Here is a 22,562-nt window from a genome sequence, read left to right as displayed (position 1 = left end):
CTCTAGGGCGCGCGCGCGCCAGCTCCCTGAGACTTAAAGGGCCAGTGCACCAATGATTGGTGCCTGGCCCAATCAGCTTAATTGGCTTCCACCTGGTCCCTGACTATATCTAACCTCCTCCCATGCACTCCCTTGCCGGATCTTGTTGCCCTTGTGCCTAGTGAAAGCGTTTTGTGTGTCTAAAGCCTGTGTACCAGAACTTCTGCTATCCACCCTGACTACGAACCTTGCCGCCTGCCCCCGACCTTCTGCTACGTCCGACCTTGCTTCTGTCTACTCCCTTGTACCTCGCCTATCATCAGCAGTCAGAGAGGTGAGCCGTTGCTAGTGGATACGACCTGGTCACTACCGCCGCAGCAAGACCATCCCGCTTTGCGGCGGGCTCTGGTGAAAACCAGTAGTGACTTAGAACCGGTCCACTAGCGCGGTCCTCGCCAATCCCTCTCTGGCACAGAGGATCCACTACCTGCCAGCCGGCATCGTGACAACAGGAAGGATAGGGGATAAGTTTTAGATTGGGGGGGTCTGAGCGCTGCCCCCCCCCCCCCCCCAGCGATCTACTGTTTAAGGCCCCAACTCTCCTTCACAGTGGCGTGTCATGACCCCCACCTGAAGCGGGATAATTTTTCTTTCATGATACTTCTTCTTTAAACAAATGCAGCTTTATTCCAAGTTAGCAAAGTGGTCTGTGCCGGTGTGATATTGTGTAACTTCTGCAAACTTGGAATAAAGCTGCATTTGTTTAAGTGCTGGACTGTCATTACTTTCTACAAGTATCCAGAGACGCACCGAGCCGAGTGTGAATCCTTGGGGTGGAGATGAGCTGTTTTTTCTCTGCCTTCGAGATGCATACACTCCCTGATTATCCAACAATGGCTTTTAATGCAGGAAAAAGGTATAAAAGGTATATAGCTGGCACACTCTGCAGGCAATCCTGAAATATTGTTCGGATCATGTTCTACCTAGAACGGAAAGGTATTTTTTTTTTGTTTCCAGAAAAAAAAATGATGGCGTCCAAAAGAACCCAGGAGACAAGTCAACGGTCTTGACAGAATATTACTTAGTCTTCACAGGTACAAATTTGCTAAGATGTAGCCCTTGTTGTTATCAGTAGTCTCCCATTGGGACATGATGAAAGGACAGCTGGCTTTAGTCACTTCAAAGTGGTGTAAGCAGTACAAAGACGAACAACAGGCTACGCTAGATTATACTCTAACACTTCTCTTTCTTCCAGATCACAGCTGTGCAGTACAGCTAATTACCAAGATACTGACATTTAATGGAGGAATAACATGGGGATCGGCGGAAAACACACAAGACGTGGACTTGGGGGGATGCTTTTTAATTATTTTAAGTAATTTTAGGTATGGGTGAAAAGCAGGAGTATGAAAGCTGTATTTAGCTCTCGTGGATAAATGGTGGGTTTCAGAAACGGAAGAATGAATTAGAATTCCGACTCTTGTTTGGAACTTTCCTTTCAACGAGAAAGTGACATTTGAGAGGAAAATAAAGTTATGCATTATTCAAGTCTTTCCTGCTGTCACGGGGAGTCTGGAGCTGAGGTGTTAGGGATAGTGAGACACCGCTAAATCTCTCTGCGACTCCGAGACATAACGTGCGGCCGCGTTGATGTATGATGTGTTGTCATGTTGATAGGGACAGTGGGATGACCGGTAAAGGCCACAGAAAGATGGAAGCCATCTCCAAAAAAGTAATTGATGCATAACCTTTATTTGTTACAAGGCCAGGACAATGTGGGTTAAGAAGAAGGATTATAGCAAAAAATGAAGTAGACATTGACTTTAAAGTGCATGGAAAGTGAAAATGAGTGCAACGCTGAGAATTTCAATGATAGAGATTTTCTCGAACCCAAGAGAGGAACCAAGATTACAACGAGCAAGGAGACTATCTGGCAGGACTGGTCACACACCTATACAACAATGGTCAACACTGGATCAATAAAGGCCACGCAAGTTGTCCCATGTTGGAGCGTCACGTGACCTTAGAAGTTTATTTCAAGAGTTTTGGGGATATAGGGGCAATGTTTCTATGGGGACACATTGGCTGCGCTCATTTTATGAAGAGACTGTTTGGCCTTTGATCGTCCTGTGCTCTGCTAGACCAACTGGTCCTGTTTCTAGATGTAGGTCTACTTTCAAAATGGTGCTCCTAACCAGCAACTAGATGACGTGAGGGTTATCTCACCCTAGCTTCTATGACAGGGATAGTCTAAGACAGGGGTCTCAAACTGTTGGCTGTTCGGGTAGCTGGTAGTTAATGCTTTGCAACATCTGGAGGGCCACCAGTTTAAGATCCCTGGTCTAAGATGTCTTTTTGAGACCAAAGTTGGACATACATATAACATCATAGTTAGCCAAAATAGCTCATTTTGGCCATTTCTGCCAACCATCACCTGCAAATTACACACAAACGATCACTCAGATGGGCCATGCTGGTGTTTTTACAGCCATGGTCAGCTGGAAAAAAAAAATCACCCAAATTTCCGACTATTGTGGCAAATCAAAGTCCCATGTATAGGCCAGCTTAAAGGACATCTGCAGCGTTAACAACTTATCCTTATCCAGCGGTCGGACCCCCGCGACCTCCCAAAAGGGCCCCAGCATTGCCGCACTGTGAAAGTGGCTAATGCGCGTAGCGTCAACCTCATTGAGGTCGACGGTACACCCCCTCCGCATACAGCTCTATGGGAGAGGCAGGGAGACACACCTCTCCCATAGAACTACATGGAGGAGGCGTGTCGGTCGCGGCATCATGCTGTGGCCGACACACCTCCTGTACGGGAGAGCCGAGGCAGAACCGGTGGGCCCCAGCGTTCGGACCCCCCTCGATCAAACACTTATCCCCTATCCACAGGATAAGTTGTTTTTGCTACAGATTTCCTTTGAAGCGTACCTGTCATATCACCGAAAAAATAATGTTTCTAAAAGTTCCTTACTAGCTCATGCAGATGGTATACAAGTCTTTCATGTGTCTAGCTTCTGTATTTGGCTCACAAACCCCTCTGTCCTGCTGCTCACTCATTCTGATAATCACTGCTCAGGAAAGTAAGTTTCAGAGAAAAGCGTGCTAGGACTCTGTGCCGGGACTCTTCATCCAATAATTTCAGGCTGCTCTGTAACCCAATCGTCTCTGTTTTCATGCTTCAGCTGGGACAAAGATGATGCTGCAGTTGGACAGGATTATGTTCTGGATGGTATGGGGACCCCTAGTGGTCTTTTTTTAAGCCATGATTTTTTATAAAAAGGCAATAACATTATTTTATAAAGTATATTATCAAAGTTAATGTTTTGTCAAAATAAACACCATATACATTTATTATATATTGATTCTGACAATGCCCATTTGAGCCAACCTCAAGATATCAAAATTTCCCAGAAGATCACATTCCCTATTATACAGTCAATGCATCTAATAGACATTAACATTAATAATGATTGAACATTTTTTTATGTTATATGTTTCTGACAATAGGAAGCATGTGGACAATACTCTGCCTATTGAGTGTGTTTGATTTCTAGTCTCCACATGAGGTGCCAACCCTAAGATGGTGCAATTATATGTATGAATTAGGCTAAGTTTCCACTTGTTTTTTTTTTCTGGCAGTTTTTGGAAAACTGCCACTGCAGTTTTTGAGCCAAAGTAAGAAGTGGATCCATAAGGGATAAGTGTATGTCCTTCCTTTATATGTCCTATTCCTTTTGAATACACTTGAAAAAACTGGAAACTTGGAAACTTAGCCTTAGTCATATCATAATACCTTGCCAGCGTCACACTAGTTCCTAATGTAATCTACCGTATCTCATAATTATTGGAGTTTCTGGGTAGCCATTGTGTACAGTAGAAATACTCCTCATGAGCCCACAGTTGGGTTCCCCAATGATCTGTACAATATGAAAGAATATTAGCAGAGCTGAACATCATACAGCACTTTATTAACCACAGGAGAGCTATAAAGCCTAGAACTAGCTGCATGACAGCAATTAATAACTAACACCAATAAAGGAATAAAGGTGTGACCCCAACCTATACATTATCACAGGCCCACGGGGATTATAATTTCCAATTACACATGAAAAAAAAAAAATGCAAAAAAAAAAAAAAAAAAACTATTCTAAAAATAAAAAAAATAATAAAAAAAATTCCTCATCTTGTGTGATGATAAATTGCCCGGCGTTTTTTGATTTGGGTAAATGTCCCTGAGAGACTAAGCTCTGACGACCAAATAGATTGATTTCGTGTGGACCGGGGCTAATTTGAATTCATGTCTCCTGAGAACTAGGACAACTGTGCAATTTATGCCTCTCTGTGCCGAGGCTGTATGGCGCAGCTCGTCAGAATATCATTATGTGTGTAATCAATCCCTTTTCCTGAGATATATTCCTCTGTTGTCACTTTTTTTTTTTTTTTCAAAGTTGGAGAATGCTTTAGAAAAACTGTCGGAGCTGAACAAAAATATCCGTGACCTGTTAAAAGTCTGATACTATGCCGTCCTAATTACCATCTACCATACAGATGCAACCGCGAGCTCTGATCGCAGCCTTGAAAGCATAATTTGAAGGCAAAACTTTTAACACTCACAAAGCTTTTTAAAGGGAAGCTCCATTTATTTATTTATTAAGTATCGGACATTAATGGTCATCTTTTAAAGGCGTTGTCCAGTGAACGTTTTTATTTTACTTAGTGAATAAATGGAGCATGCATGACTGACGCTCTATTGTGACAGATGTATGTCCCTGTTCTAGAAGATCATGGGCGTTCCCTGCTATTGGACCCCTTATGATCACTTATCCTCTATCTAGTGGATCAGAGATAAGTTTTTATGTAGTATGGGGTTTTTATGGGAACAACACCATACTGCCATCATAGACAGAGGTGGGGGTCCCCTGCATGGGATCTCTTTCTATTCAACAGAGGAACCTGCACCGGCTTTAAAGGATTTGAAGGATTTAACTTCCATGTCTACAGCTCTGGCTGGTTCTGCAATGTTTGCAGAGACTGGACAGAGACTGGGTGTCCTGATGCCGGAGCTACAAGGGAGGTGAGTTAAAGTGTTTGTTATTTTAAAAGGTAGCCTGGGGACAATAGAAAAACAATGCATCCCTTTAAAGTTAATACTGGCATGTGAAGCACTGCTCTTAAAAGGGTACACCGGTGGAAAACAAATATTTTCAAATCAACTGGTGCCAGAAAGTTATACAGATCTGTAAATGATTTCTATTAAAAAATATTAATCCTTCCAGTACTTATCAGCTGCTGTATGCTCCAGAGGAAGTTGAGTAGTTCTTTCCAGTTTGACCACAGTGCTCTCTGCTGAACGTGTCAGGAAATGTTCAGAGCAGAAGAGGTTTGCTATGGGGATTTGCTCCTACTATGTTCAGTTCCTGACATGGACAGAGGTATCAGCAGTCAGACTGGAAACAACTGCACAACTCCCTATGGAGCATACAGCTGCTGATAAGTACTGGAAGGAATAAGATGTTTAAATGCGCACTGTCAGATACAAAAACTTTTGATATGTTGTAAAGCATGTAAGTCCAATAGGTTTTGCAATTGCTTTCATTAGAAAATGTTCAGTATTTCATACTGAAAAACCCAGTCAAACAACTGCCCCCCCTGCCTGCTTGGACACATACTAGTCCTGCTGTGTCCATGCGTCATCACCTATGTCATGGACACACTTCCTTGATTGACAGCTGTGAGCACAGGGCTGTAGGAAAAATCCTCCCACTGTCAGCTTGTGTCCCGATACTGTTAGTGAGGACAAGATGGGAGTTGTAGTTTTGCTAATGCTAGGTGAGATGTGAGCAGACAGCATACTGAGGGAGGGGGCGGAGACCTGCACAGTGAGGCCACACCCCCTCCCTTTGAGAGGAATTCAGACTAGTGAGCTAAATTAAAAGTGTAATAAAAAAATAAATAAAGGTGCTAGACACATAAAAATTAGATGTACATGGCCAGGATTAGGTACTGAGTGATATATTTTAAAAAAAAATAGAAGTCATTTACAAATCTGTATAACTTTCTGGAGCCAGATGTTTAAAAATATTTTTTTCCCACTACCGTACCGTATTCCTTTAATAAATTTCTCCCTATGCATCCCATATTGTCACTGATCAAATGGATTACAAGAAATATACTTTTTTTCCACTATCTTTAAACATGCCTGATTATACGCAGTATTTGGAGAGCTAGACAAAAAAAAATAAAAACTACCCAAAAAATTATTAGTATAAACTGTTGAACCTAAAACAGCATTTTTTTTTAAAAAAAAGTAGACATTTACTATTGAATACCAGGGTGCCCCACTGCAGATGCACGGCTTGTACTGTTTTATGCCACATAAGGCTTTCCAAACCATGACAAATCTTATAAGTTACGTTCCTAATCACCTTTAACCTCTTAGGCTAGGATTCCACTTGTTTTTTTTTCTGGCAGTTTTTGGAAAACAGCCACTGCAGTTTTTGAGCCAAAGTCAGAAGTGGATCCATAAGGGAGGAGAAGTGTAAGTCCTTCCTTTATATGTCCTATTCCTTTTGAATACACTTCTGGCTTTGGCTCAAAAACTGCAGTGGCAGATATCCAAAAACTGCCAGAAAAAAAAAACAAGTGGAATCCTAGCCCTAAGTGGTTTTGTACATTAATGTTCATCAAAGTAAAATTTGAATCTGTTATTTTATTCCACATTGATGCACCCGGCCAGACCGTATCAGTAGGTTAATCCATTACAGCAGAGCATGCACTTCCATTGACCATTACAATCCTCTCCTTTTTTACGCCTCTTATTTTGGTCCTATTTTTGGTAAACCCATCTATGTTTCACTCTATTATGTTAAATAGGAAAAGAAGGCACAAAAAAACAAACAAAAAATAAAATAAAAAACCCAATAGCCCAGTCCTGTTAGTTTCACATAATGCGATGATTTGCCGGCTTATATCATCTCTGCGTACAATCTGATCCGGCTTTCACCAGCACAAGATGACAACTGCAATCCCATTATAGACATAACGCTACATGCAGGAGTCACATAGGGGCACTCCTAGAAATTGGACAATCTTCTGCATAACAGTTTCTTCTTCAGTTTAATCAGATTTTGCCTGTGGAAACAATGTACCATCTTGATACAAAAAAAAATATATATATATATATATACACATATGGAAATTTATTTTGAAAGCCACAGCATTCATGAGCAAAAAATCCTTGTCAAAATAGGGAAAAAGAATTTTAAGCTGACTGTTTTTTGAAAGAAAGGAAATATTTTTTGGCAGAGTAGGGCTGTAATCTGGCCATTTCAATAAAGAATGTTGTGGATAGGTGGAGCCATAACAAAGAGGTGAAGCTCCTGGTCCACAATGCAAAATCTGTAACAAGCCCCCCACCTAACATGCACCATTTGTTATATCAGCACCTTGTAATGTGGTAGTGCTACCTTTAGGCCCTATTTGGCACTAGGGTCTGGGTGCAACTTCTACCCTGGCACCCAAAAGTAAAAGTTGCTGAGTTGTCCATAGCAACCAATCAGATTGCTTTCATTTTCAAAAAAGGCATCTGAAAAATGAAAGAAGCGATCTGATTGGTTGCTATGGGCAACTCAGCAACTTTTCCTCTGGACAGGTTTTGATAAATCTCCCCCGATGTTCCTAATGCTCTGTTCACACTAGATGTCATCATAAACCGACCAATACTCGGCAAATCCTAAAGGATCCTTTTGACTTATAATGAGGTCTAAAGAGTCTGCGTTAAAGGGGTACTCCGGTGGAAAACATTTCTTTTTTAAATCAACTGGTGGCAGAAAGTTAAACAGATTTGTAAATGACTTTTATTAAAAAAAATCTTTACCCTTTCAGTACTTATTAGCAGCTGTATGCTACAGCGAATTTTTTTAAATTTTTTTATTTCTTTTTTTGTCTTGTCCACAGTGCTCTCTGACACCTGATGCCCGTATCAGGAACTGTCCAGAGCAGGAGAAAATCCCCATAGCAAACCTATGCTGCTCTGGACAGTTCCTGACACTGACAGAGGTGTTAGCAGAGAGCACTGTGGACAAGACAAAAAATAAATTGAAAAATAATAGAATTTCCTCTGTACCATACAGCTGCTAATAAGTACTGAAATGATTAACATTTTTAAATAGAAGTAATTTACAAATCTGTTTAACTTTCTGGCACCAGTTCAATTAAAACAAAAAAAAAAATTCCACCAGAGTGCCCCTTTAAGTTGGAAGGTGTCCTGTGCAGTACCTTATATTGGCGTCTTCCCAAATGGTTTCATCATACAGTATACAAATGCCAATAGCATAAAGTGTCTAATTGGCAATGTCATACAGGATGGTGCCCAAATAACTGTGCCATACACTGGCCAAATGATACTTCAAATAATGTACTATACAGTGCCAAGCCATGCCAAGGTAAATATAACATGTATTACATATAGAGCCCATATAATGATCAAATAGCTGCTTCAATCATGGGCAAAACAGGGACTCAGCTTAGCAGGGTCTTTGTATCTCCTCCCCCCCTGTGTTTGTGTGAGTTTCCTGCCACATGTCGGTGAGGACGGGGACCAATGTGAGTGATGACAATTTCTGTTATTGAATATGATGGCGCTAAATCTGAATATAACAAATAAAAAATAAAATATTCCATCCAAATAGTAATTATTTTTTTTATATACCGTATTTTTCGCCCTATAGGACGCACCGGCGCATAAGACGCACCCAATTTATAGGTGCAAAATCAAAAAAAAATAAAGATTCTGAACCCAACAGTGGTCTTCAACCTGCGGACCTCCAGATGTTGCAAAACTACAACTCCCAGCATGTCCGGACAGCCGTTGGCTGTCCGGACATGCTGGGAGCTGTAGTTTTGCAACATCTGGAGGTCCGCAGGTTGAAGACCACTGGATAGGAGGTAATACTCACGTGTCCCCGCCGCTCCGGACCGTCACCGCTGCCCTGGATGTCGCTCCATCGCTGTCGCCGCGTCCCCGACTCTCCAGATGTCTTCTTCCCCGGGATCCACGCTCTCCACTCCGTCATCACGTCGCTACGCACGCCGCTCCTATTGGATGACGGGACGGCGTGCGCGACGACGTGATGACGCCGAAGGAGTGCGCCGGCCAAGCAGGGGATCCCGGCACGGAGCAGACACCGAGGAGGCAGGTAAGGTCCTATAAGCTGTTCGGGACCGCCGCGATTTCACCGCGGCTGTCCCGAACAGCCCGACTGAGCAGCCGGGTTAGTGTCACTTTCCCTTCAGATGCGGCGGTCAGCTTTGATCACCGCGTCTGAAGGGTTAAAACAGGGCATCACCGCGATGGGTGCTGTCCTGTATTAGCCGCGGGTCCCGGCCATTGATGGCCGCAGGGACCACCGCGATAGGCATGTATTCGCCGTATAAGATGCACCAACTTTTCCCCCACAGTTTTGGGGAAGAAAAAGTGCGTCTTATAAGGCGAAAAATACGGTATATATTTTTTACATTCCCTATTAAAGTCAATGAGGATGGAAACCACACATTTTTCGGAGTGTCCTTAGGTGCTGTTTTTACCAGTGTGAACATTCCCTAAGCAGGGCATTTGGGAAGTGTCATGTTTCTGTTGGAGATCTAGTACATTTCATGGCATGAAAAGTGCTGCAGACATTGCTATATTCCTACCGTAAAAAATACTGAATCCCTAATTGTTATAACAGTACACATTTGGCGATACAAAAAGAAGAAAAGTGGAAAAAACAACAACAAAAATCAGGTAATTTACTTATCTGGTATTTGGTACAGAAATATGGCCTACCATATATACTCGAGTATAAGCCGAGTTTTTCAGCACGATTTTTTGTGCTGAAAACCCCCCTCGGCTTATACTCGAGTGAACTCTCCGCCTGTCAATCCCTTCTCAGTGGTCTTCAACCTGTGGACCTCCAGATGTTGCAAAACTACAACACCCAGAATGCTGGGAGTTGTAGTTTTGAAACCTCTGGAGGTCTGCAGGTTGAAGACCACTGCAGCCTTCGTCATCATTTAGCCCCCCCCCCCCCCCCCTTTTGTTTTGTACTCACCTCCCCTCAGCGGGAAGTTAGGGTGAGCTGGTCCAGTGGGGAGGGTTAGTCGTTGCGGGCTGTCCATTTTAAACGGGGGGGGGGGGGCCCTCTTCTCCGCGCTTCGGGCTGGCCCCGGACTAGTGACGTTGCCTTGACGACTAAGCACAGGGACGTTCATGCGCAACGTCCCTGTGCATCGTCGTCAAGGCAACATCACTAGGACCAGTTCACCCTAACTTCCCGCCGAGGGGAGGTGAGTACAAAACAAAAAGGTGTGTGGGTGGGGGGGGGTTTGGATGATGACGATGGCTGCAGTGGTCTTCAACCTGCGGACCTCCAGAGGTTTCAAAACTACAACTCCCAGCATGCCCAGACAGCCGATGGCTGTCCGGGCATGCTGGGAGTTGTAGTTTTGCAACATCTGGAGGTCCGCAAGTTGAAGACCACTGATGAATGGAATGACAGGCGGTAATGATGAAGGAGGGGGGGATGATGACGAAGGCCGCAGTGGCCTTCAACCTGCAGACCTGAAGGGGTTTCAAAACTACAACTCTCCAGGCATGCTGGGAGTTGTAGTTTTGCAACATCTGGAAGTCCGCAGGTTGGAAACCACTGATGAAGGGATTGACAGGCGATGATGATGAAGGGGGGGGGGATGATGATGGGGGTCTGGATGATGATGGGGGGATGATTACATGGGGGGATGATGTATTTCCCACCCTAGGCTTATAGTCGAGTCAATAACTTTTCCTGGGTTTTTGGGGTGAAATTAGGGGCCCCGGCTTATATTCTAGTCGGCTTATACTCGAGTATTTACGGTAGTTAGAAAACCAGAATCAAATTCATCATTATAACCTCCCTCTGCATTACCCTGTTTATTATTTTTCAAGCAAGCACTTTGTTCTAATTCATCCACTCTCTGGCGTGCTCCTTGTATAAGGGGTTTGGGATACCCTTTTTGTTTAAAACGATCCTCCAGGTTATCTAGTTGTGGCTGGCATTTTTGTGTGGAAGAACAATTCCTTCCGATTCTTTTCATTTGACCAGAGGAAGGTATGTACATCTTTATTTTTTTACTGCCGGCACTATGGGTGACAATTTTTATATTCCGGAATACTCCTTTAAGGTGAAAAAGGGCTGCATCATTAAGGGGTTAACCACAACACTGTAACACTCTGTCCCACCCCAGGATTCAAAGCAGTGGTGGTCTCCCATCCACTGTGCTGCCGAGACGGTCCTGCTCATCTTACTGTTTTACATGCCGTGAGATCCCCATAGACCACAATGGGCCTATTGGTTTCAATGGGCATAAAAAATCACAGAGTTAATGCACTAGTCACAGTTCCCTATACCATTAAAGAAGGGAGGGCTCAATATTCGCGAATATGCGCATACATTTTTGCATATGCGTAAAAAAAAACAAATATAACGAATATGCGAATTTCGCAAATATATGACGAATATTCGTCCATATAGTGGTGAAATATCGCGAATTGGAATATGGCCTATGCCGCTCATCACTATTGGGCACTTCAATTTTTTTATTTTTAGGTAGTTTTAGCACTAAAATTGCAGAATATTATGAGAAGGATGGAAAATGTAGTCCTATTTTTTCTCTCTAATGGGTTGTTATAAGGATATTTTTGAGATTTTGGAAGCTGGGATACTCACTACACCCATGCATATCTATATATTAACCCCTTAAGGACCGGGGGGTTTTCCGTTTTTGCATTTTCGTTTTTTGCTCCTTGCCTTTAAAAAATCATAACTCTTTAAATTTTGCACCTAAAAATCCAAATGATGGCTTATTTTTTGCACCACCAATTCTACTTTGTAATGATGTCAGTAATTTTGCCCAAAAATCTACGGTGAAACGGAAAAAAAAATCATTGTGCGACAAAATTGAAAAAAAAAACGCCATTTTGTAACTTTTGGGGGCTTCCGTTTCTACGTAGTACATTTTTCGGTAAAAATGACACCTTATCCTTATTCTGTAGGTCCATACGAATAAAATGATACCCTACTTATATAGGTTTGATTTTGTCGTACTTCTGGAAAAAATCATAACTACATGCAGGAAAATTAATACGTTTAAAATTGTCATATTCTGACCCCTATAACTTTTTTATTTTTCCGTGTATGGGGCGGTATGAGGGCTCATTTTTTGTGCCGTGATCTGAAGTTTTTAACGGTACTATTTTTGCATTGATAGGACTTTTTATCCATTTTTAAATGATATAAAAAGTGACCAAAAATGCACTATTTTGGACTTTGGAATTTTTTTGCGCGCACGCCATTGACCATGTGGTTTAATTAATGATATATTTTTATAATTCGGACATTTCCGCACGCGGTGATACCATATATGTTTATTTTTATTTACACTGTGGTTTTTTTTATGGGAAAAGGGGGGTGATTCAAACTTTTAATAGGGGAGGGGTTAAATGATCTTTATTCACTTTTTTTTTCACTTTTTTTTTGCCCATAGGGACCTATAACACTGCACACACTGGTCTTTATCATTGATCACTGGTTTCTCATAGGAAACCAGTGATCGATGATTCTGCCGCATGACTGCTCAGTCATTCGGCGATCGGACAGCGAGGAGGCAGGTAGGGGCCCTCCCGCTGTCCTGTAAGCTGTTCGGGATGCCGCGATTTCGCCACGGCTATCCCGAACAGCCACCTGAGTTAACCGGCATGGTTTCACTTTCGCTCAGTTCTGAGCGCGCGGCTAAAGGGTTAATAGCGCGCGGCACCGCGATCGGCGCTGCGCGCTATTAGTGGCGGGTCCCGGCTTCACTATGACGCCGGGCCCGCCGTGATATGATGCGGGGTTACCGTGTAACCCCGCGTTATATCACGGGAGCAGGACCAAGGACGTACCAGTACGTCCTTGGTCCTTAAGGGGTTTAAAGTATGGGTGGAACGTAAAAAATGTTTTAAAATCACATGGAGTTTTGACTTTACTCCATTATGGTCAAATAAAGCACTTAAAGAATTTCTTAAAATTAATGATTCACACTTTTGGGTGAAAAAGGGGCTACTTTATGTAAATCAATTATACACTTTAGGTCAAATAAAGTCGTTTGAAGAGATAGCCCATAAATATGGGGTGGCAGACAATCAGAAACATAGTTTTTTACAAATAAGTAACGCAGATCATAAATCAATAGGAGAGTTGATGAGAGAACATTCACATCCCCTTGTTGAATTAATGAAAGGGCCCCCTGTCCCTAAACCCATGACAAAAATGTATAAAATGCTGATGCTATCAAGGGTAGATGGGAAAGGGACTTGGGGGGGTTAACATTCAGATTCATGGGGCAGAGCCATTGTAAACTTGAAATGTACATCATATAATAAAGCCCATGTAATGGTACAGTCTAAGATTTTGTATAGGATGTATTATACTCCATAGGGAAGCGTATGGGCCTCAGACAGGATGCAAACTGTCCAAAATGTCAGATGGAGGATGCTAACTTTTTGTATCTTATATGAAATTATTCCTATATTCCTACATTTTGGAATCATCAAGGTTATTGATAAAAGGTATAACATTAAGATCGAACGAGACCCTTAGAGGCTTATCCTTGGAGATTTCGGGGATTCTATATATAAGAAAAGTTTAATAAGACTATTTCCTTATGCAAAGTTGCTGTCTGGGCATGCTGGGAGTTGTGGTTTTGCAGCGGTTGGGGGTTCACAGCTTGGAGACCACTGCTATAGAGAGTGCAAATGTATCCGAGCCCAGGAACTCAAATAATGTGAAATATGAGATGATCAAAATGGAGCCCCTGCACTAATTACTTGGGTTCTGGGGTCTGTAAGGTCCATAGTAAAAACATCAGGTTCTGTCTATAGCAGATACTAAATCATGGCAGCTCTAAGAAACAAGCAGTCATCGTGACATCAGACATGTGATGTCATAGACAGCTGGAGTCCTGACATTCCACTGACAGCCGCCCGAGCCTTCATTCTGTAGATTGGTACAGTGCGATTAGTATCTTATTCTTCTTCTTGACTGAGATGGAGCTAAAAGGTTTGGGGTTCGTCCCCCTCCTGTTGGTGTTTTGGTGTGCGGCCTGGCTTGCCACCAGCTACATCGTGACGGTCGTCCTCGGCCATGCCGCCTCGCCACTGATGAGCATCAGGTAAGATAAACAAGCACACGATTCTTTTTTCATGGGTTGGGAGTGAGGAAATATCCACAATAACATTGGTTTCTTTTCCTTCACAGTGACGTGGGAAATTCATTTCCCGAAAACATATTATTGAGAATTGGATTCATAGGGATGTCCATTGGCACTTTGGTACTAACCTTTCTTATTTATAAGTATATGGTTATGCATACTGAAGAGTTCAGGGGTCATCAGGTCCTGATCCAGAGGATCCTGCTCGCCATTGTGTGGGCCTCCTGTTTTGCCACAGCTGTCATGCATGTATTGTCCCCCAAAGAATATCCCAGGATACACTTTGTCAGCACGATAATTTCCATTACATGTGAAGCCTTATACTACCTTGGGCAGTCCATCCAGATGTATAAATTACCAGGAGCAAAAAAAGTCATCCACCATAGTAGATGCACCTGCTGTGGCCTGGCTTTTACCTGCGCAATTTTCTACTTTGGATATAAAACATTACAGGAATTATTCTATGATGATGATGAAGACTGGGACGAGATCCGTGAAATCACCACCATAATCATCGAGTGGGTGATGCTTCTACTGATCCTGATAAACATCGTGACCTATTATTCCACCATGCAGAGGTTAATGTTAACCGTCTCCAGGAACAGCTGCAAACTCTCTCTTAGAGTTAGAATTGATGACTTCGGGGTTTAGACCACCACGGGGGCCATCAAGTGGACTTCTGGGAGAAATACTGCACAGGACACGGAAAAACCATCTAAAGAATAATAACTGGGGGACTACATATGGTGCCAGTAATCATGGCACAATAATATGAGCTGGTGATATTACCTATACAAAAAAAATAAAAAAAAATTACAAAAAAATATTGGTGTGTGACGTGTAATACCTACCGTATATACTCGAGTATAAGCCGAGTTTTTCAGCACTATTTTTTGTGCTGAAAACCCCCCCTCGGCCTATACTCGAGTGAACTCTCTCCCAGCATGCTGGGTGTTGTGGTTTTGGAGGTCTGCAGGTTGAAGACCACTGCAGCCTTCGTCATCATCTAGCCCCCCCCCCCCCCCTTTTGTTTTGTACTCACCTCCCCTCAGCGGGAAGTTAGGGTGAGCTGGTCCGGCGGGGAGGGTTAGTCATTGCGGGCTGTCCATTTTAAAAGGGGGGGGCCCTCTTCTCCGCGCTTCGGGCCTGACCCGGACTAGTGACGTTGCCTTGACGACTACGCACAGGGACTTTCAACGTCCCTGTGCATTGTCGTCAAGGCAACGTCACTAGGACCAGCTCACCCTAACTTCCCGCCAAGGGAAGGTGAGTACAGGGAGCCCAGGGAGGTGAGTACAAAACAAAAAGGTGGTGGTGGTGGGGGGGGGGGGGGGGCTGGATGATGACGAAGGCCGCAGTGGTCTTCAACCTGCGGACCTCCGGAGGTTTCAAAACTACAACTCCCAGCATGCCCAGACAGACGTTGGCTGTCCGGGCATGCTGGGAGTTGTAGTTTTGCAACATCTGGAGGTCCGCAGGTTGAAGACCACTGGTGAAGGGATTGACAGGCGGTGATGATGAAGGGGGGGGATGATGATGGGGGTCTGGATGATTACATGGGGGATGATGTATTTCCCACCCTATGCTTATAGTCGAGTCAATAACTTTTTCTGGGTTTTTGGGGTGAACTTAGGGGCCCCGGCTTATATTCGGGTCGGCTTATACTCGAGTATATACGGTAATCTCTAATAAAGTGAATTCCTAACGAGTGAAATGATTGCGGGATTAGGCAGATTTCTTGCGAGTAGAAACATGTTTTATTAAACTGAGTAGGAGGGACACAGTCATCGGCGCAGAGCTTTGAAGATGCTGAAATTATTGTGCGCAATATGATATGAAACAAAGAAATAATGTAATAATGTAAAATAATTATACTCTGGATACAATAATGATCTGTTCAGTTGCTTCTTGTCTAATCTAGTTTTCAGACTCTACAGAACTAAATAAAGAATTAAATAGAATTTAGTGATTAATTAAAAGTTGAAGAGAAACCCTAAAATTTACAGTTTATTTATTAGAGAGTCTTCTTTCCAGTGGGTGGGCATAAGGACAAGAGTCACCTTTACCACTAATTAGAGCAGCAAAGATGTGGGTGACAATGCAGTTTTGAAACTTTTTAAAGAGATGGGTGTAATGACGCTAGGTGACCACTAGATGGCTACACCTTTAGCAGTCAACTTTCCAGGCTAGCAGTACTCAGATGCCCTCATGACTTACAGTAGCGAAGGACAGAATGATCAGCAGGCAATCAAAGGAAAAAAAAAAAAGAAAACATACAAGCAGATATTAATACTGAAAGGTAACAAAGGTGTGATTAGGAAATTAACATTAGATGACTGGAACTGGAGATGATAATGGCAGCCAGGAAGAAAACAGAAGATAAAAAACAGGAACAAAAACAAATACTTGCCCTACCTACTACAGTGGGGCAAAAAAGTATTTAGTCAGCCACCAATTGTGCAAGTTCTCCCACTTAAAAAGATGAGAGAGGCCTGTAATTTCCAAATTAGGTATACCTCAACTATGAGAGACATAATGAGAAAATAAATCTATAAAATCAAATTTTCTGATTTTTAAAGAATTTATTTGCAAATTATGGTGGGAAATAAGTATTTGGTCAATGTCAAAAGTTCATCTCAATACTTTGTTATATACTCTTTGTTGGCAATGACAGAGGTCAAACGTTTTCTGTAAGTCTTCACAAGGTTTTCACACACTGTTGCTGGTATTTTGGCCTATTCCTCCATGCAGATCTCCTTTAGAGCAGTGATGGTTTTCTATGGGGTTGAGATCTGGAGACTGGCTAGGCCACTCCAGGACCTTGAAATGCTTCTTACGAAGCCACTCCTTTGTTGAACGGGGAGTGTGTTTGGAATGATTGTCATGCTGAAAGACCCTGCCACATTTCATCTTCAATGCCCTTGCTAATGGAAAGAGGTTTTCATTCAAAATCTCATGATACATGGCCCCATTCATTCTTTCCTTTACACGGATCAGTCATCCTGATCACTTCGCAGAAAAACTGCCCCAAAGCATGATGTTTCCACCCCATGCTTCATAGTAGGTATGGTGTTCTTTGGATGCAACTCAGCATTCTTTCTCCTCCAAACATGACGAGTTGAGTTTTAACCAAAAAGTTCTACTTTGACCATATGACATTCTCCCAATACTCTTCTGGGTCATCCAAATGCTCTCTAGCAAACTTCAGACAGGCCCGGATATGTACTGGCTTAAGCAGGGGAACACGTCTAGCACTGCATGATTTGAGCCCCTGGCAGCGTAGTGTGTTACTGATGGTAGCTTTTGTTACTTTGGTCCCAGCTCTCTGCAGGTCATTCACTAGGTCCCCCCGTGTGGTTTTGGAATTTTTGCTCATTCATTTATCCAATACTAAATGGTATTCATTTGGACACCACCGGGTGAGATCTTGCGTGGAGCCCCAGATGGAGGGAGATTAAGAGTGGTCTTGTACGTCTTTCATTTTCTAATAATTGCTCCCACAGTTGATTTCTTCACACCAAAGCTGCTTGCCTTATTGCAGATTCAGCCTTCCCAGCATGGTGCAGGTCTACAATTTTGTTTCTGTTGTCCTTTGACAGCTCTTTGGTCTTGGCGTTTGGAGTGTGACTGTTTGAGGTTGTGGACAGGTGTCTTTTATACTGATAACAAGCTCAAACAGGTGCCATTAATATAGGCAACGAGTGGAGGACAGAGGAGACTCTTAAAGAAGTTACAGGTCTGTGAGACCCAGAAATCTTGCTTGTTTGTAGGTGACCAAATACCTATTTTCCACCATAATTTGCAAATAAATTCTTAAAAAATCAGACAGTGAATTTCTCATTATATCTCTCATTGTTAAGGTCTATGATGAAAATTACAGGCCACTCATCTTTTTAAGTGGGAGAACTTGCACAATTGGTGGCTGACTAAATACTTTTTTGCCCCACTGTAACTTATCCTAAATGTTTTCTAGATCTTTCCCTAAACTCTAAGCTAACAACAGAAACCTCAATGCCACTACGCCATCCCTTTAGCCCTAGATTATATCAAACAGAAATAAGAAAAAAGGGACAAGGATCCGGAGAAACACAAGCTGAGCAAAACCAGGAGAAAATCAATTTGCAAAGAAACAAACTAAGATAGATTCCAGCAACTGCCAAATACAAACACAAAGAAATACTTAAATAACTCTGAACAAGCATAATAACTTTATAGAACTAGAGAAATATGAGAAAAAAATAGACAAGCTAAACATAACATACATAATAGTCTGCACAGATAACTAATGAAAGATAACTAATAAAACTCCCCCTGAATTAGCCAGGCGTGTGCAATTAATGTTGCTTGATCTATTGCTCCAGAATCAGGCTATAAGACAGTTGCATAGCAACTGTCTCAAACAGACAAATAACAGTAGATTTCTGCCATTCATAACAGTAGTAGAAAATTATACCAAAAATTGGGGTGTCGCTAAAACTCTAAATATTTATTTCATCAATTAAAAACCACCAGATAGGAAAACATGTGATAACCCAAAAGGTGTGTAAGAGACAAATAAAATATTCGGCCACGGTAACCGCGCGCAAAAGATCTATTCAACTGGGTTGCAGAATATCTCCTTATAGAGGCATAATTCATACACCACATATATAGACTCCTAATAGATATGCGGTAGATGTATATTTAGGTAGTCCAAGATATGTAAATGTTAAATCAAATGCACGCGTTTCCAGCGCGTTTCTGTCCGCATGCTAGATAATACGCATGGGGATGTCCTCAGGGGAACCTTGTGCTCAGAGATAACAGCTCCTAAATGATTATAAGAAACAATAGAACCGGAGTGCATCTAAATCTGAATTTACTCCTGAGTACATGCAGGCCCTGTGGCCCTGTACAGCTGTCAGTGTATCCATGCAGGCAAGTCCAATAATCAGGAAAACCAAGGAAGACAGATAATACAACATTAATAACCTTACCCCATCTGGTAGTAGCTTCTCTCATTACATACAGTAATTGGCTTGGACTACCTAAATATACATCTACCGCATATCTATTAGGAGTCTATATATTTGGTGTATGAATAATGGCTCTATAAGGAGATATTCTGCAACCCAGTTTACGGTGGTCGAATAGATCTTCTGCGACCCGGTTACGGTGGTCAAATATTTTATTTGTCTCTTACACACCCTTTGGGTTATCACATGTTTTCCTATCTGGTGGTTTTTAATTAAAGGGGTTATCCAGGAAAAAACTTTTTTATATATATCAATTGGCTCCAGAAAGTTAAACAGATTTGTAAATGACTTCTATTAAAAAATCTTAATCCTTTCAGTACTTATGAGCTTCTGAAGTTAAGGTTGTTCTTTTCTGTCTAAGTCCTCTCTGATGACACCTGTCTCGGGAAACGCCCAGTTTAGAAGCAAATCCTCATAGCAAACCTCTTCTAAACTGGGCATTTCCCGAGACACGTGTCATCAGAGAGAACTTAGATAGAAAAGAACAACCTTAACTTCAGAAGCTCATAAGTACTGAAAGGATTAAGATTTTTTAATAGAAGTAATTTACAAATTTGTTTAACTTTCTGGAGCCAGTTGATATATATATATATATATATATATATATATATATATATATATATAAGGTTTTTTTCCTGGAATACCCCTTTAATAGAATAAATATTTTGAGTTTTAGCGACACCCCAATTTTTGGTACAATTTTCTATTTTTCTATATCAGGCCTGTTTGTACCTCTTACTAATTACAACTTGTCTATAGTATTCATAACAGTAGGTTAGCAAAGGTATTGTGCGGGGCAGCAGTGGTATTGTCCCTCTTCTATTGGCTTTATTTCAAGTAACCTTATTATAGCAAATATACTGTCCTTTCTGTAAATGGCACATTATAGGGCATTGATGTACAGACTTGTGTGGAGATAAAATCAGTATAACTAGTGATTTACTGTCTTAAATGGGGGTCCAGAGAGTGGGATTACTCCTAACGACTGATTGCCTTTCTTATTGTGTAGATAAAGAGACAGCTGGTAATCACTGTGCAGGACTATCCACAGGAATTTAAAGGGGTATTCCAGGATTTTTTTTTTTCATTTGAATTATGCTACAGAGGCTATACCATTAGTGTAGTTCATAATATACTGTCTGTACCTGTGTTTGATGGCTGGTCTTGCAATTCTTGTGATCTTTGCCCCAATGTTTATTTCGAACAGCATACAAAATGAGTGTCATCTCATCATTTCACTGGTTGAAGAGCAGCACGAGCCTCTCTAGGTGGAACGGCCGCTGGGTGGAAAGAAGATCATTCTCCACAGGGCTGCAGGCAATTATAGCTCAGGTGTGCTGCAAAAGGTGGGGTGACTGATGTATGGGAGGGAGAAACTCACACTTACAAACAAGGGATTCTGGGACTTGTAGTTAGGGGGAGGGAATTCCAACTAGAAATAGCCATTTCACAAAAAGAAAACAGCAACGTAATGGTGGACTCACAACACAGCCATTTAGCCAAGACAAGCACAGATCCTTTCTTAGCATGTCCATTACTGTCTGGCAGGTAAGTACTAAAGTGACCTTATGGTGGATAACCCCTTTAAGTCAGCAAATTCTACTAAATGTTTTCCCATAAAACTATATATCAATCTGCTCCGCTCTTACTGCTCTATAATATGCAGCCAGCAGAAAGCATAATCAATTTGACAGGCTGACTTTAAATACATAGCAGTGCCGGAGATAATAGCATTAATGGGTGCTGTGAGCTGCTTTATAAATAAACCAACCTGATGTGTTTGTGAAGATTGCTACTGTATGCCCATTAATTACCGCCAATAATAAAGCAATAGTAGCAAACACAAATTCATGGCTTACACTGCGGCATGTTAATTGGGAAGGTGACACAGTTAGGTTAGCGCAGCAACTATTTTACTGATCCTAATCTACTCTTCAAAGGTTGTATTAATACCTCAGTGTGCTCACCGTCCACGCCGGTCCATTAGTGGAAAAAGAAATACGTTAACCACTACGTATAATTACCCCGGCTGCTTTGAGAATGTTAACATTTCCATTTTGATTCTATTACTAGAGGCTAAAAAAAAAAAAAAAAAAAGCACGTCAGCAGATCAAGTGTGACAGATTCAGCTACGGTTTTGCTGATAATACTGCAAGTGCAGATGTGACAAAAAGTTATGTCACCAATAAAACTCCCTTAACTGCAAATCTGGAGAAAGACTTTAATTAAAATAGAACAATTTTGATTTCAGGTCATTAAAGGGGACGTAAACTGTAGATCCCAATCCATGTCTTGTCCACAGTGCTCTCTGCTGACACCTGATGCCTGTATCAGGAACTGTCCAGAGCAGAAGAAAATCCCCATAGCAAACCTATGCTGCTCTGGACAGTTCCTGACACAGACAGAGGTGTCAGCAGAGAGCACTGTGGACAAGACAAAAAAGAAATTCAAAAAGAAAAGAATTTCCTCTGTAGTATACAGCTGCTAATAAATACTGAAAGGATTAAGATTTTTAAATAGAAGTAATTTACAAACCTGTTTAACTTTCTGGCGCCAGTTCATTTAAAAAAAAAGTTTTCCACTGAAGTACCCCTTTAATATTGTAATACGCCTAATACAAACAGTCTAAGCTTTGCAATGCTTAATATAATGTCCCAACAATGATTTGAAGGTATTTTAAACAAAAAGATTGTGGTTTAGCCCAAATACTATTGCATAAATAGTTAAAGGGGTACTCCGGTGAAAACCTCTTTTCTTTTAAATTAACTGGTGGCAGAAAGTTAAACACATTTGTAAATTACTTCTATTAAAAAATCTTAATCCTTCCAGTACTTATTAGCTGCTAAATGCTACAGAGGAAATTCCTTTCTTTTTGGAACACTGATGACATCACGAGCACAGTGCTCTCTGCTGACATCTCTGTCCATTTTAGCAACCATGCATAGCAGATGTATGCTAAGGGCAGCATGGTGGCTCAGTGGTTTGCACTGCTGCCTTACAGTGCTGGGGACTTGGGTTCAAATCCCACTAAGGACAACAATAAATAAAGCGTTATTATAATAACATCAGCAGAGCGAACTGTGCTCGTGATGTCATCAGAGAGCATTCCAAAAAGAAAAGAATTTCCTCTGTAGTATTCAGCAGCTAATAAGTACAGGAAGGATTACAATTTTTTTAATAGAAGTAATTTACAAATACGTTTAACTTTCTGCCACCAGTTGTTTTCACCGGAGTACCCCTTTAATATTAGTAAATACATAATAAATCCTGTTTTAACATATTAACCCCAATAGTTTA

At 41.7% G+C, this 22,562-nt stretch overlaps 2 protein-coding genes across 8 annotated transcripts in view; one reads left to right on the top strand and one right to left on the bottom strand.

The window, feature by feature from the left end:
- The window catches only part of KLHL29 (kelch like family member 29), a 917,635-nt gene that overhangs the window by 715,087 nt on the left and 179,986 nt on the right, over window positions 1-22,562 (bottom strand). For 2 of the 7 annotated variants that reach the window (XM_056564308.1, XM_056564314.1), the window contains exon 1: window positions 10,077-10,201. The exons of the other annotated variants lie outside the window; for them this stretch is intronic. The gene's annotated coding sequence lies outside the window, so the exon portion shown is untranslated. Of the gene's footprint in view, window positions 1-10,076; window positions 10,202-22,562 lie in introns of those variants that run through there. 7 annotated transcript variants of the gene reach the window in all.
- Window positions 13,747-15,033, top strand: LOC130361390 (DNA damage-regulated autophagy modulator protein 1-like). Its single transcript, XM_056564323.1, has 2 exons — window positions 13,747-14,211; window positions 14,298-15,033. The coding sequence occupies exons 1-2, from the start codon at window positions 14,087-14,089 to the stop codon at window positions 14,899-14,901; spliced, it is 729 nt and encodes a 242-aa protein (XP_056420298.1). The 5' UTR covers window positions 13,747-14,086; the 3' UTR covers window positions 14,902-15,033.

This window comes from Hyla sarda, chromosome 3 (genome assembly GCF_029499605.1).
Source record: "Hyla sarda isolate aHylSar1 chromosome 3, aHylSar1.hap1, whole genome shotgun sequence".
In the NCBI taxonomy this organism is placed as follows: Eukaryota; Metazoa; Chordata; class Amphibia; order Anura; family Hylidae; genus Hyla; species Hyla sarda.
Note: the sequence above shows the minus strand (reverse complement) of the source record. Positions and strands in the feature narration are given on the sequence as shown.

Excerpts from the sequence above, each read along its gene's own strand:
- LOC130361390 (XM_056564323.1), top strand. The coding sequence starts at position 14,087 with ATGGAGCTAAAAGGTTTGGGGTTCGTCCCCCTCCTGTTGGTGTTTTGG. Across the intron at positions 14,212-14,297 it reads TCGCCACTGATGAGCATCAG|TGACGTGGGAAATTCATTTC; the intron begins GTAAGATAAACA and ends TTTCCTTCACAG.